This window comes from Hirundo rustica, chromosome 17, assembly GCF_015227805.2.
Source record: "Hirundo rustica isolate bHirRus1 chromosome 17, bHirRus1.pri.v3, whole genome shotgun sequence".
Classification (NCBI taxonomy): Eukaryota; Metazoa; Chordata; class Aves; order Passeriformes; family Hirundinidae; genus Hirundo; species Hirundo rustica.
Genome location: NC_053466.1, coordinates 3,423,064 through 3,437,089, shown reverse-complemented (window position 1 = coordinate 3,437,089; position 14,026 = coordinate 3,423,064). Strand labels below are relative to the sequence as shown.

General features: G+C 54.6%; 1 protein-coding gene across 1 annotated transcript; it reads right to left on the bottom strand.

Annotated features, from left to right (window-relative positions):
• Positions 1 to 155: 155 nt before the first annotated feature.
• Positions 156 to 6,493, bottom strand: CCDC63 (coiled-coil domain containing 63). The gene is made up of 10 exons (XM_040081129.1): positions 6,399 to 6,493; positions 5,793 to 5,982; positions 4,586 to 4,705; positions 3,911 to 4,117; positions 3,297 to 3,504; positions 2,426 to 2,634; positions 1,951 to 2,025; positions 1,372 to 1,543; positions 549 to 740; positions 156 to 367 (listed from the first exon to the last, which is right to left on the bottom strand). Exons 1-10 carry the CDS (start codon positions 6,491 to 6,493, stop codon positions 156 to 158), a joined length of 1,680 nt encoding a protein of 559 aa, XP_039937063.1.
• Between the last annotated feature and the right edge of the window lie 7,533 nt (positions 6,494 to 14,026).

Genomic DNA, 14,026 nt, shown 5'->3' with positions numbered 1-14,026 from the left:
GGGTGTCACCCTGTGCTAGAGCAGCTGATCCCACCCTGGCTGCCAAAACATCACCGGGTGAGCTTCTGAGGCCTGTGAAAGGTGTTGGTCTCCTCGCAGAGAAGGAAGATGGAATGATGCGCAGGATGCAGAAGCTCAAGAATGAAACTGCTTCTTTAATTCGTGCTGGTCCCTGGTGGGCTCTTGCTCCCTGGTGGGCTCTTGCTCCCTGGTGGGCTCGAGGTCCCTGGTGGGCTCTTGCTCCGTGTTGAACTCCTTGATGTGAGTCTCCTCCTCCTCTTTCCCAAGCTGGGAGGGGTGGCCGACTTCTCCTTGTGCCTCTGGATAACGAGCTGACGCAGCTGAGCCCGGCCCAGCGGCTCTTCCGCTGCCCGAGAGAATGGCCATCCCATAATACACAGTTTTACAGGCCCCCGGTGGGGCAGGACGGGCTGGAGGGGACGGGCTGGGAAGGACAGGTGGCAGCAGGGGCTGGCCAGGCAGCCACGGGGGGATTGGGGAACGGCTGCTGCCCAGCCACAGCCCCTCTGCCCTGGCTCCCTGCTCACCGATTTTGGGGTCAGTGGTGTCCAGGTCGGGCGGGGGCAGGCAGATCTTGCCCCGGTCCATGGCCCAGAGGAGGCTGGAGGCTCCCTGGAGGGGGCTGATGAAGGCCTGGGAGCGCTGGGTGCGGTCGACGGACGTGTAGCGCAGCAAGGACTCCCTCAGCAGGAACTCCTTGAGCTTGTTCTCCACGGGGCCTGGGTGGGAAGGAGCAGCGTCCTGAGTGTCCCTGCACCGGGACCCTGCCCAAACCCACCCCCTGGCTTCCCTCAGGGCAGTCTGACTCCCCAGGGCCAGGGGGACAAGGCTGGGGCACGGAATCATAAAATCACAGAGTCATTAATGCTGGGAAAGGCCGCCAAAATCACCGAGTGATTCATACTGGATATCCCCTGCCTGTTAAAGCACTCCACAGAGTGCCACATCCACTTTATTTTTGGAACTCTTCAAGGGTGGTGACTCTACCACTTCCCTGGGAAGCCTGGTCCAGTGCTTGACCACTATTTCAGTGGAGAAATTTTTCCTAATATCCAACCTGAACCTCCCCCAGTGCAATTCCCCCTCGTCCTCTTGCTGGCTGCCTGGGAGGAGAGGCCGACCCCCGTCACGCTTCAACACCCAGAGCCAAGATGAGGGTTTGGGGGTCCCCCCGGGGTGTTTACACATCCCACTTAGCTCCCAGATTTGCTGGGAATTTGGCACTGCAAATTCACTTTGGGGCACCCGTGGCTGACGGGACAGGGGAAGACAAAAGCTCACAGTGCCAGCAGGTGGTGGACGGGATTCCCCAGGGCGCGTGGCACGGGAGGGTGGGCAGCCCTGACCTACCAAAAACTGGCACCAAGCTCTCCCCAAGAGGCTTCACTATCTTTGTGGTGTCGCAGTCCAGGTCCTTCAAGAGGGTCTGCATGCGAGTTTGGATCTGTCCCAGGAGCTTGCTGCTCTCCTTGCATTTGTTCTCGTACTTGTCGGCCTCCTTGGTGATCTCTGTTATTTTTGCCTATCGAGCAAAGGTTTTGCCGGGTGTCACAGCAGCCCCTGGCTGATGCCACCACCCCAGTTTCAGCCTGGAGACAGAATCCCAGGATCCCAGGATGGGTTAGGTTGGAAGGGACCACAAGGGGTGATGTGGTCAAGCAGGATCATCCCAGAGCACAGGGCACAGGACTGTGCCCAGACAGTCCTTGAATATCCCAAGCTCCCCATGCTGGACCAGGGCTGGCAGGAGCCCCACAGTCACCCTCTCACCGTGCACTGGCAGCTGCCAAAACCTTTGCAGGGCCCTTTTCTGCCCACACCTCTCCAGCCACTCCCAGAGCAGCGTTTGCAGGACCGGACCCCCTGGGATGGGCGCTGGGACGGACAGGGATGTGCTGCTTTTCCAGAGGGAATTCTCGGCCACCATACCTCCAGCTCCTGCAGGACCTGAGTCCGGGTTGTCTCCGCTTGCTCCCGCTCCGTTGTGACGGCCGTCATATCATCCTGAGGAAACACCAGAACGTGGAGCGGGTGCGGATGGAATCCTGCCTGTCCCGCCAGACGGAGGTGGGGACAGCCCTGGGAGCAGGAGGGCCGGGGATGGAAAAGCCCCCTTCCCACTCCGGCCACCCCACACGGTCCTGAGGAAGCTCCTGGCCCTCCGGGACACTGCAGTATTTTTGCTGGGTACACGGTGGCAGCATTGAGACACGTTTAGCTCTGAGAACAGAGCGGAGTTAGGGTTTTGGCTCCTCCTCTGCATCCCCCGAATCCTTCCTGCGCGGCTGGAGCCAGGCTCGGGTGCGGGCAGTGGTGCCGGACACTCGGGAGAGGACAAACCCCAAACCCACCCGCACCCAAAATCACTGCCGGAGAGGGGAGACATGAAGAGTCAGGAGCAGACCTCGATCGCCTGGATCCTCTGCTTGAGACCCTCGTTCCTGATGTTCAGCCTGATGGCATAGCCAAAGAGGATGAAGAATCTCCTGTCCTTTTCAATGAAGTCCTCCAAGAAATCGTCGATGTCTCCGTCCGACAGCTCCAGAAGACGCCTGTAGGCCACCTCATAGCTCTCCTTTTGGCTCAGTTTGGCCCTCTCAGCTGCCATGGAGGCTGAGAAAGAGACAGAGAGCCGTGGTTGCCCTTTGCAGAGCCTTCCCCGCGGTGCTGTGGGGTTTGGGGCAGGGCTGGGGCAGGAGGGAGCAGTGCTGGAGGGACAGAGGGTGCCTCCTTCTCCAGGGAGCTGAGCAGGGATGTCATGGGAATGGAGCAAATGCCACGGGATCCCCTACCAGGAGGACAGAATGATTAGATTAAACGTTAGGAAGAAATTTTTCCCCGTGAGGGTGGTAAGGCCCTGGCACAGGGTGCCCAGAGAAGTCGTAGCTGCCTCTGGATCCCTGGAAATTCTCAAAGTCAGGCTGGACAGGGCTTGGAGCGACCTGGGATAGTGGAAGTTGTCCCTGCCCGTGAAGGGAGGGTGGAAATGGATGAGTTTTAAGACTCCTTTCCGACCCAAGCCATTCTGTGATGAGAGGAGCTGTGGTTGCACACAGGAGCAGTTCCCTGTCCCAAAGCACCCCAAGACACTCAGCCTCACTCGGTTGCACTGTTCAGCCTTCTTGCTTGTAGGGTAAAGGTGGGGGAGGCTGTGGGCAGGGCAGGCATCCTGCCTTCGGGGTGCAATTCTATAAACCCCCATGAGCAGCCCTCCCCTCGTCACCTCCGAGCCCTTCAGCTTTGTGGCCCCAGTCACACAAATCCTCCTCCGGTACCTTCTCTCCGCTTGGCCCGTTCCTTCAGTTCAGAGAGATCTGTACATTTGCTGAGGAAGAAGTTTTTCAGCCTGGTCTCCTGGTGGAGGGCACACTTCCTCTCCAGCAGCCTGATGTTGTACTGGACGGTTTCTCTGCAGCGCACATCGCGAATGTCCGAGATCCGCCCCAGATCCTCCATCCTGCACCAGAGAGCAACACTCACACCCTGTGTGTGTAAGAGGCTCTGCTCTCCTGGCCACTCCCAGGAGTGCCAGGCCTGGCAAAGCCCCCGTGATGCTGTGCCCATCCCCAGGTCTCATCTGGATGGAGTGGAGTTAGTCTAGAGGGAATTCAGGGCCACTAACACGGGGTTTTGTACTAGGGCATAGTACCCAGCTCAGGTAGGACTCAGAAAAAAGAGATTCCTCCACAGGGCAGTTCATGCCATCCAAAGAAACATCTGGGATAGATGCAATAAAACACCCTGGAGGTACCAGTCTCCCCACGCTGACCAAGCACCCAACCCTTAGCACCCAGAGCTAGATGGGAGCAGTGAATCCTCTCTCTGAAGCCTCAGCCCCTCTCTGTTCAAATGTTCATTGCTGGCATCACCCATCAGCCCCAAGCTTTGCCCCGAGGGCTGACAAGGCCAGGTACCACTGCTCGTAGTCTTCCGTGGCTTGCTCGATAGCAGCATCCAGCAATTTGTTCTGCTGCACCAGGCTTCTTTCCAGCTTCCAGTAGGAGTCGTCATAAATGGCTTTCTGCCTCTGCAGGTTCACAGTCTCTTCTCGGAGCCTGCTGTTCCGGGTCATGATGGTGTTGTAACGGACGGTGATCTGGGGAGAGCAAAGCACAAGGGGTGGAGCTGGTGGGGTTCAGGTTGCTGCTTAAAGACCTTGACCAGAGCAGGGTCAAACACAACCCAGGAGGTCTGAAGCTGGCCCTGCACTGTCCTCGTCCCCAAGAGAGGAGAGGCAGCAGAGGACCAGGTCAGTCGCAGCAGAGACCTGGAGCTGGCTCTGTCCAGGGCAAGGTGGCTCCAGGCAGCCCAGTTTGATCACAAAGCAGGTGCAGACCCTCAGGCCTCTTGGCACAGCACAAGTGCTGCATTTGGGTCACCGAGCCTGAAGGAGCCTTTGAGATATTCTGGGAATGATCAGGCCGGGGGAACAAGGCAGGTGCTTTATGCAGCCTGTGTCAACCAAATGCTTTTGCACCACTCTGCTTTGTCCTGACCAGAAAGGTCCCAGGGCCCTGTGGGACCACACAGGTGTTGTCCAGAAGTCTCCAAAGTGTTTCCTTACGTGATTTAGATTCATCTCCAGGAAGTGGATCCTCTTCTGCAGGTGTTTGTGACTCTTTGCTTCCAACATCCTCCACGTCATGTCTCTTTGCTTCACTATCTTTTTTTCCAGCTCTACAACCTGCACACACACACAGGGAAAAAAAATCCCAATAAGTATAATCTCCACCCCTACATTCTGGACTCTTGTCAGAACACGGAGCCAAAGAAAATCCCCTCTGTTGACCTGAACTACAGCAACCGTGTCATTAATGAGCTCGCAGTTATAGGAGCAGCTTTAATCCCAAAGGATCCCACCCAGAACATGCAGAAACATAAACTGTAACTGGGAATGGAGTTTTTCTTTGTGCTTCACGAAGGAAGTGCAGCTGGTTTTGGAGGGAACTCCAGCAGGTGCTGGCACAGCAGCAGTTTGTGGAGTGGAAGAGGCAATGAGGATGGGGCTTTGGTAGAGGTGTTGTGCTGGCCAGGCAGGGATCTGTGCAGTCCTGCCCAGGAATGAGCGGAGGAGAACTTCTGCCAGAAGCAGGGAGCTTCCAGAGGAGATAAATCCATGGAAGAGTGAAGCTGGGGGCAGGCTGGGGAGGGATGACTCAGGGAAGTCAGAGTTATCACCCCTGACAGAAAGCTCACCCTGTTGGGAAAGCTCTGCAGCACCTCCAGCAATGGCAAACTGTCCGAGCACGTTCCCTGGTGCCCAGCTTGGGCAGCTGGCTCTGAGAACAAGGCTGAAGGGAACTGTCCCTTCCATAGCCCACGTTTCCCTGGGCTTCCCACCCTGCTCCTGCCCCAATCCAACCAGGATGTCCTCAGGAGAAGGGACGGGACATCCCTCAGATGCTGATGTTCCTGTATTTGCCACACCTCAGGCAGCACTGTTCCAGTTTTGCCTCTTTTTTAGGAGAACAAAAAAAAGTGAAGGGAGGAGGAGAGGGAAGTTTGTGGCCCCAGGCTAGTGTGTGCCATCACACAGGGGTGCAGGGACTGGTGGGACAAGGCTGAGAGCCCAACCTCGGTTTTCCAGTCAGTGCTGCTGGCTTGAACGGGAGCCTGGCTCTCTCCATTTGTCATTGTCATGTGCCGCTTGCCAGGAGGAATATTCCAAGGCCTGAATTAAATGTGTTTTACACTGAGGAGTTTCAGCCACAGGTCTCACTCTGTGACTCTGCCCTGCTGTGCTCAGGGAGGGACGGTCTGGGTGCTCTCACCTGCTTGACCAGGTCATCTAACAGGGCTTTTCTTTCTTTGATCAGGGCATCATTCTGCGTCCTGGTCTGCAAAAGGCTTTGGAGCTTCCTACGCCTTCTGTTTTCCAGCACCACATTACTCGGGGAGTAGATCTGGCTCAGCGTTACTGTCACATGTCTGTGTTCTTGCTTCACATCATTTATTGCTTTTCTGTGAAAATGGAACGACAAACGACCTTTAGCACATCCCATCTGCCAGGACAGGTCCTTACCCCTCCCCATCTCTGCACTGTGGTCCCCAGATGTCTTTGTAAAAAAGAGGGAGCAACATTTTCACATGGGCAGGTGTGATAGGACAAGAGGGAACGGTTTTAAACTGAAAGAAGAGAGATTGAGATCAGATGTTAGGAAGAAATTCTTTACTCAGAGAGTGGGGGGGGGCCTGGCACAGCCCAGAGAAGCTGTGGCTGCCCCTGGATCCCTGGAAGCATCCAAAGCCAGGCTGGATGGGGCTTGGAGCAACCTGGGGTAGTGAAATTTGTCCCTGCCTGTGGGATTCTATAGATCTGTGATTTCGGCATGGAGGGACTTGCCAAGCTCCAGGCAGCCAAGCAGAGCTGTACTCACTTCTGAGCCTGCATTTGCCGCCAGATATCGGCATCGTAGAATTTCCTCTTGTAGGCTTCGTGGTGAAAATGGGTCTGCAGCTGCCTGATCTCCATTCTAGCCCTTCTTTCCTTCTCTTCTGCAGAGAGCTCCAGGTCTGCTGAGGCTTCTCTCTTCTGCCACAGACAAAGGAGGGTTTGGTCACTTGGGCAAACACAGCCAGCCGTGGCAGCAGGTGAGTGGCAGCACCAGCTCCAGCTCTTCCCTGGCACCTGAGATATCCACCACCACCCAGAACACGCAGTGCTGGCTGAGCTGGAGCCAGCACCTCAATTCCAGCACAGGGAGAGACCTCCAGCAGGGAAGAGGGCAGGTGATGGCAGGTTGTCACCTCTTTTATCACAACAGCGAGGACCACGTGAGTCAGAACCAGAGCCATGGATGGGACACGGATGAGCCCAGCTGGCTGCCCAGCAGTGGAGCAGCAGCGCTCCTGTCCCCAGCCATCAGAAGGTGACTTCCAGCTGAGAAGCTGCCCAGCAGGCAAGCTCTGAAGGCAGTTAGACCCACCACTACTGGTGTCCTCGGCTGACCCAAATTCCCAGCTCTGCCTCTCCCGACACCCAAACCTCAGTCCAGGGCCTCATTCCTGGCACAGGAGGGCAGCAGAAGCAGCCCCACTGCTACGGTGTTGGCAGGAGCAAAGCTCCCACTGCTGGATGTGTATTTCCACGGGTAAGATCCCCTCAGCAGATCCTCCACAGCCCCTGCGAAGATCAGCTTTCGTTCATCCTTCTTTTTTTACCTTCATTTTCTCCGTCTAACTCTGCCGGTTGCTCTGCAGACGCCTCGGGAAGGGAACAAGTGAAACTCCGCAGGCACAGGAGCGCTTTCCAAGGGAAGGAATGAAACAGGAGTAATGGGGCGCTTGTGTCCTCCTGCCCATTCCTCAGCACCCGCTCGCGTGTTTGGCACATGAGGAAACCATCACAGATGGCTGCAAGTGGAATAAAAGGAGAGCGTTTCTGGTGATGTCACCGTGAAATTATCCAGTTTTTTAAGCAGGGGAAGAACAGATGGTTTGAGCTATTCCACCCCGCTCGGTACCTGGGTTTCCATAGAAATTCCGGTGAGGCCAGTCCCCCCAGCCCTGTGCCAGGGGGCAGAATCCCTGCAGAACACCTGGATTCGGCCCCCCTGTCCCACCGATGCCAGGAGGGCACGAGAGAGGACCCTGCATCCCTTACCCCCAGAGCTGGTCCACACTGCAGTCCCTTGTGTCCCCCTGTGTCCCCTGACACTGCTCGGCCCCGCACAGGGCACCTCCCCAGCCAGGAGACAGAACCACGGCGGCAGTCGGTTATTCCCAAAGATCCAGCCCTGTTTCCAGCAGGAAAGCTCAGGAGAGGGGAGAAGCTAGAGGAGAACTGGTCCCAGCCCCATCCTGCACTGCCCCAGGTTCCGTGGGACAATCGCAGGCCCCGTTGCCATGGCAGCATCACCAACGGAGCGAGGATGGTGCTCCATGGACCACCAAGATGGATCAAGCAAGGAGTTGCTGGGACCCCACATTACATGGGCCAAAGGGGTTTCCATGCCCCAAAAACAGCCCTGGATGCTCCAAAACCTCCCTGACTGCGTGTCCACAGCAAAGAGAAACCCTCATCTGGAACTGACCCAGAACCTGGCCTGTGAAGCTTTCTGCTCAACAGGAGCTGCCAGGGGCTCACCATCCCCAGCAGTGCTTTGGGATTAGGGCTGCCGCTCCCTCCCCATCTTGATCCCAGCTCCACGTACAGATTTTTGGCCTTCCGACCTGGTTTTTATCTGTTTTATTCATGAAGACACCATCACCTCCTCACCGCCGCCGCTGTTGGCATCCAGAGCAGCAACGGCTGGCGCTGCCAAAGCGGGGAAGGACCCTGGGGACAGGGACTTGTTAGGTGGCTGATTAGGGGACAGACTGAGGCTTCATGCCTGCTTCTCTCCTTCCCATGCAGGGAAGCAGAGAGGAGCTGGGGACTGAGTCCTAAGAGCCACGATAATCCTTTCCCTGCAAGCTGGAGCGCGTGGCCAGCTCCTTCCCAGGGACTGCGCAAACGCTGAGATCCCAGGAGGGCGGGAGCACAGGGGCTGTGCTTTGCAGCCCTGGAGTTGCTCACTCAGCTGTGGGCTGAAGGGGAGTAGAGCAGTGCTGAAGGTGAGCAAAGGGCGGCCTGTCCCAGTTTTGCAGGCTGTGGCGAGTTCAAAGCCACGGGCAAAATCCCCGACCAGAGCGTCGGCACTTCCCCGTTATCCCGGAGACTTTGATGAGCTAACAGCCCAGCCACCAAGTTCCAGGCTAATTCCCAGCCAGGCAGGCTCTGAGGAGGCATTTAATTGGAAATCATTTTCATGGCAGAAAGCAGAACGTGTTTGATAAGAAAAATCACAACCGAGGGCAGAGCCGTGCTGGGAAGGCACCGGAGCCTGAGGATCCCACCGGGGCTGGGGGAAGCTCCCAGAGCTTTTCCTGCTGTTCCTGCATGATCAACAGCTCCGTGGGATAATAACAACAGCCTCTCCAGGGGTGAGGTTGTCACTCAGTCCCAGGGGCCCTGGCTGTGTTACAGGACACAACCCTTCTTTTCACCCTCAGCAGAAACAGGGCCAAACCCCCAGTTCCCAATCAAAGTAGAGGTGCAGGGGTGAACATTATTTTTCCAGTAACAATGCCACTCAAAATCTTGTTTTTCCTTGGCTTGGACTAGTCCAGCCTGAAAATACAGCCCATAATTGTCTGTCCTTTTTGTGTTCTTCTCCATGGACCAATTCTCAATTGTTTAGCAATGAACAAGTCAGTAAATTAAACCATTCAGGAGGGCTCTGATTTGGTAGAGTCTGTGTCTGTCTCCCGCATTGCAGAAGCGCTGATTTTAACCAAAGAGGACTCTTTTCACCCAAACAATGCCTGACTGTCACACTCAGTGAGGGTGACTTCATTGTCTGGATGGACCTTTCAGCAGAACAGCAATCGGGGCAGGATGAGATTGTCCACAACATTTGAATCCAAAAAGTCCCCAGCTTCTGGGAGAAATAGAAGAAAAGTGACTTTCTATGCAATTTTCAACTTAACCAATCTTTCCTGATTTAACAAGTACATTTAGCACTGATTGACATGCAGAAATTATTCCTTCAGCAGCAGATCTGGGGGCTAATTAAAAACTCATTGTACTATATTAAGGGAAGAATTCTGATCAGTGCAAGCAGTGTAAACTTTTCCTGATTCCAGCAACGATTTTCCTGTTCCACAGGGTCCAGTTCAGGGGGGCTGCAGGGGATGGTCAGAGCTGGGCTGGCTCTGAGCTCAGCTCCCAGCCGGGAGCGTCCCATCGACGTCAGACAAAATCTCTGGGGTAAGCTGGAGAATCAGGCCCATATTTTCATGCAAATGTAATACATTCATGTTACTTAATGCCTATTTATAATAAATCCAGAACTTAATTCTACTTAACCCGTCTTTAGTGTTTGACACATGAAATCGGTGAGTCAGAGGGCTATATATGGAACTGCCAAAACTTTCTTTTTTCCCTCCTCTAAAAGCCTGGATTAAATCATAATCAAACTCCCGTCAGCTCCAGCAGCAGTGCTGGGATGAGCAGGAAGATGCTGACAACTGCTAAGGCAGCTGGTGGTGGGGAAAGATCTCCTCAGGCAACAAACTGATGGCTAAAACCTCGGAGAAAAGGTTCTGAATTCAGACACTACGTCCATTCGCTGAAATCACAGAACCAGAATGGCTTTGGTTGGAAGGAATCTTAAAGCTCATCCAGTTCCACCCCCTGCCAGGGGCAGGGACACCTTCCACTATCCCAGGGTGCTCCAACCTGACTTTGGACACTTCCAGGGGCAGCCACAGCTTCTCTGTACAACCCGTGGCAGTGCTTCAACACCCTCTGAGTAAATAATTTCTTCCTGACATCCAATCTAATATCTCCTCTCTTAGTCTATTATCACTGTCCCTTGTCCTATTACCATCTGCCCAGTAAATGTTGTTCTGTGGACCTGGAGGGATCCCTTGGCCTCACGCTGTCACCTTACCAAGACCTGGCTGGCGAATGGTGTCCCATGATCACGTTTTCTAGCCAGGTTTTTATTTCTTTCCTCTGATGAATGTTATCTCCACGTGTGCATGAATCAGCTTTCAACAGGCAAGACCAGTTTTGGCCCCAAAAACATGAAAGCATTGAGAGAGCTGTAGACCTGCAGCTTTTTGCAACTGGGCTTGAGTTTTGCTCTGTGTTTCTTAGAGGGAAATTTTCATTTCAAATATACACCAACGACTCCCCAAATGCTGAGCTGTTCTCTCCCTGCACGATATCACTTCTTCCATCCTGTCCTTCCTGGGTGGGGGCAGAGACATCTCTGTGCAGGCAAACGGCTTAAAAGTTTTCAGGGTAATTGGTAGAAGTGAGGGGAGAGGAGGCTGTTGGCTGCCTCCTCGATTACAGCTGTTATTTCTCCACACTCCAAGAGGAAATTGTCATCGTAATTTCCTGCAGATGGTTTTCTCCTGAATTGCTGACACCGAGTGAAATGCGATTTCCAGCAGTGTACTGCCTCCTCCGTGGCTTTACTGGGGATTATTTCAAGTGTCGCTTTAGGAGCAAGTTCCCCAAGCTTTGGCTTTAGGAAGGTAAAACTCTCCCACAGCGGGCTCCAGCGCTCCAGCAGAGCGAAATAACATGGATTTCATCCATCTGTGCTAACTCCCAGCCACCTTTGGCTGCAGCAGGTACACGGCGCTGAATTACCGCTCAAAGGATGCTTCCACCGGGGTGGAATACAGGAGAAAAATAGTCAAGGGTGTGCTGAAAGCACAGAAAGAAGAGACCTCCAAAAATTTCACTGGCCTGAGGTCAAACCTGGCACGCAGCGAGCACACAGACTCTGCAGGATGAGTTTAGTTAAGCACGAGAACAGGGGACTCCAGGACAGAGCCCTGCAGGTGCCGCTGTCACACGAGGCCGTGTCTGACCTGCAGCAGGGTTCTTTGTGCCAGCGTGGGGTGGGGAGACCCTGGCACAGCCTGCCCCGAAAAGCTGTGGCTGCCCCATCCCTGGAAGTGTCCCAGGTTGGACAGGGCTTGGAGCAACCTGGAACAGTGGGAGGTGTCCCTGCCCATGGAGGGGGTGGAACGGGGTGAGCTTTAAGGTCCCTTCTGACCCAAATCCTTCTGGGATTCTATGATTCCGTGACTTTTTTTTTTCTCCTGTGATCTAGGCAAAACTGCACAAAGTTTCTCTCAGTGGTGCTGCTGACCCCTCAGCAGTTTTGGGGGCGTCACACCCGAGCAGGAGGCAGGGGTTTGCTCCGGGCTGGGATATGCAATGCAGCGGCTCTCAAAGTCTGGCAGAGCACTTGGCCATGGCTGAGCCGAGTTAATAAATCCCACCGTGACCTCCCACATCCCATTCTTCCCCAGGGAAGTCTGCTGGCACCTCCAGACCCAGTGCTGGAAACCCTCCATGCCAGATTGAACTGGGGAGAGCTGGGAGGGTGGTTTGTGGCTGAGGCAGCAGCACATCACAGAAAGAGTTGGGGAGGAAATTCCCTTCTCCACGGACTCCAGCGGCTCCATGTCAGCTCTGGGCAGAGCTGGGCAGCACAGGAGAGAGCAGCAGGTACAGCCTGGTTTAGAAGAGCTACTTCCAATTAATCATTCCCGATTACAGCCCTGTGCAAAGGCTCCTGGTCAGGACTAAGAATACCTTATTAGCTGAACACGCCCTGCAAGTGGCTTAAGGCAACTGAGGATTTGCCTATAGAAGATCACTCAGGGAAACTGTTCTGAATTAACATTTAAAGGCAATTAATTAAACTGCTGTATGGGTGTTCTGCACCATCTGCATCCCATTCTTTTCTTTTCCAAATCAAATGAAAGACACTTGATCTCTGGGTTAAGCACAGGAGGGGAGAACCCCGAGAAGCCCGCAAGCCCCACGAAAAGAAGCACAACTGAAATAAATGTTCCTGGATGAATCTCACCCCAGGCCCAGCCTGCAGTGGGGATGCTGACATGGACAGCTCCAGAGCTTCCTGTCTCCTTCAGTTTTGGCTTTATGGGAGAAGTTTGGGCACTCTCGTTCCCTTCCGACAGCAATCGCAGCGCCGGGAAGAAACTGAGCGCACCAAGTGCTCTGCTCCAGCTCAGTGACGTTAATGCCTGATTAAGTAGGTGACGATATCAGACAGCAAATGCTCGGCCAAGCACAGGCAGAGGACCCAGAGTGGCTCAGACTGGCCCTGCCCGAGATTACCCTGGCGGCTGGAGCAGAAAGCCGAGGACACGGCAGCCAGCAGGTCCACGGGATGAGGCAGAGCACAAAGCTCCCTGGAGAGGAGTCAGCCCAGCAAAACCACTCAGAGCCTTTTTGTTTGATTTAGGACGCGTCTCCTTGTAATTAGCCCGGCTTGGCCCCGCCGTTTTTCCGAGGCAGGGTTTCAGACCTGCTCACGCCAGGAACAGCCGCTTTCCCAGGCTGCTGCCGGCACCACAGCCCCGCTCTGGAGCGGGAACAGATTGTTCTGAACAGTCTGGTCCATTTGCCATTTCTCCAAGCTGGCTGGGTTTGCTGTTTATTGCCACTCGCTCAGCAACTGATCTTTTGCAAGATCCCAGCTATCAGTGCCTCCCCTCCCGTCTGCCGCTGCTCACGGCTCTCGAGGTTAGTTCAAGGCTTTACAAGAGACATCAGCTGATTTTTGTAATGGTTGTTACTCAAGAGTTCATTTAAATTAAAGCTTCAGCAAAGAAAATCCCAAGGGTTTGGGCTGCGTGTTTCTCTTGGTGTAAATTTGAAGCAGCTTCCAAGGAAATGCAGAGGTGACATGAAGCAAAGCTGGGTTATAATGAATCCTCCTGGGTGTTTTCCCACATTTTCTGGGACTAGTTCAAAAGGGAGCTGAGCAGCTTGGAAATGGGTTGGAAAAGGGAGCCTGTTTCTAACCCTGCTGCTGAAGGAGATTTGCCATGGGTTGGTTGTGCAGGGAAGTCATTCCCAGCAGCCAGGAGCATCCTGTCCCACCAGCCTCCAGCAATCCCTGCTTTTCCCACTTTTACCTTCCCAGGCAGGTGAGGACAGGCTGGGAAAGCCCAGGAGCACTGGGCTGGCCGGGACAGAGGGATTCAGGGATGCAGCCATGGCCTGCTCACTGCTCAGAGGGAGGAGAGGAGCAGGAGGCGGCAGAGCTGCGCCAGTTGCTTGGCAACTCCCTTGCAAATCCCCATCCTGTCAGAAAACATTTTTTCCAGCGATTTGGATGGGTTTTCACAGGCGCAGGATCAGGTTTGGATGATCAGGTGGTTTTAAGAGGCCACACGTTGTACCTGGAGGGGCCACGCTCTGACCAGAAGCTGGGCTAGGCTGATCCCAGCTGAATCTTTGTGTCTCTCCATCATTACAGGAGCAAGGCTGCGGTGGCATCATCCCCCAGGCAGGCTTTCCTCTGACATCCCATGCCTCAGCTGTCCTTCAGTCCATACCTGGCTTCCTTAATCCTCCAAACTCAGTGGCTAAACCTGACCTAGAAATCCGTGTGTAGCTCTTCTGGGCAGTTACTGCGGTCTTCACTTTGTGTGCAGAGAGGGAGGAGAAGGAGGATGGGCC

Excerpts from the sequence above, each read along its gene's own strand:
- CCDC63 (XM_040081129.1), bottom strand. The coding sequence starts at position 6,493 with ATGGAGATCAGGCAGCTGCAGACCCATTTTCACCACGAAGCCTACAAG. Across the intron at positions 4,706-5,792 it reads TAGATGACCTGGTCAAGCAG|GTTGTAGAGCTGGAAAAAAA; the intron begins GTGAGAGCACCC and ends GTGTGTGTGCAG. Across the intron at positions 2,026-2,425 it reads AGAGGATCCAGGCGATCGAG|GATGATATGACGGCCGTCAC; the intron begins GTCTGCTCCTGA and ends GTGTTTCCTCAG.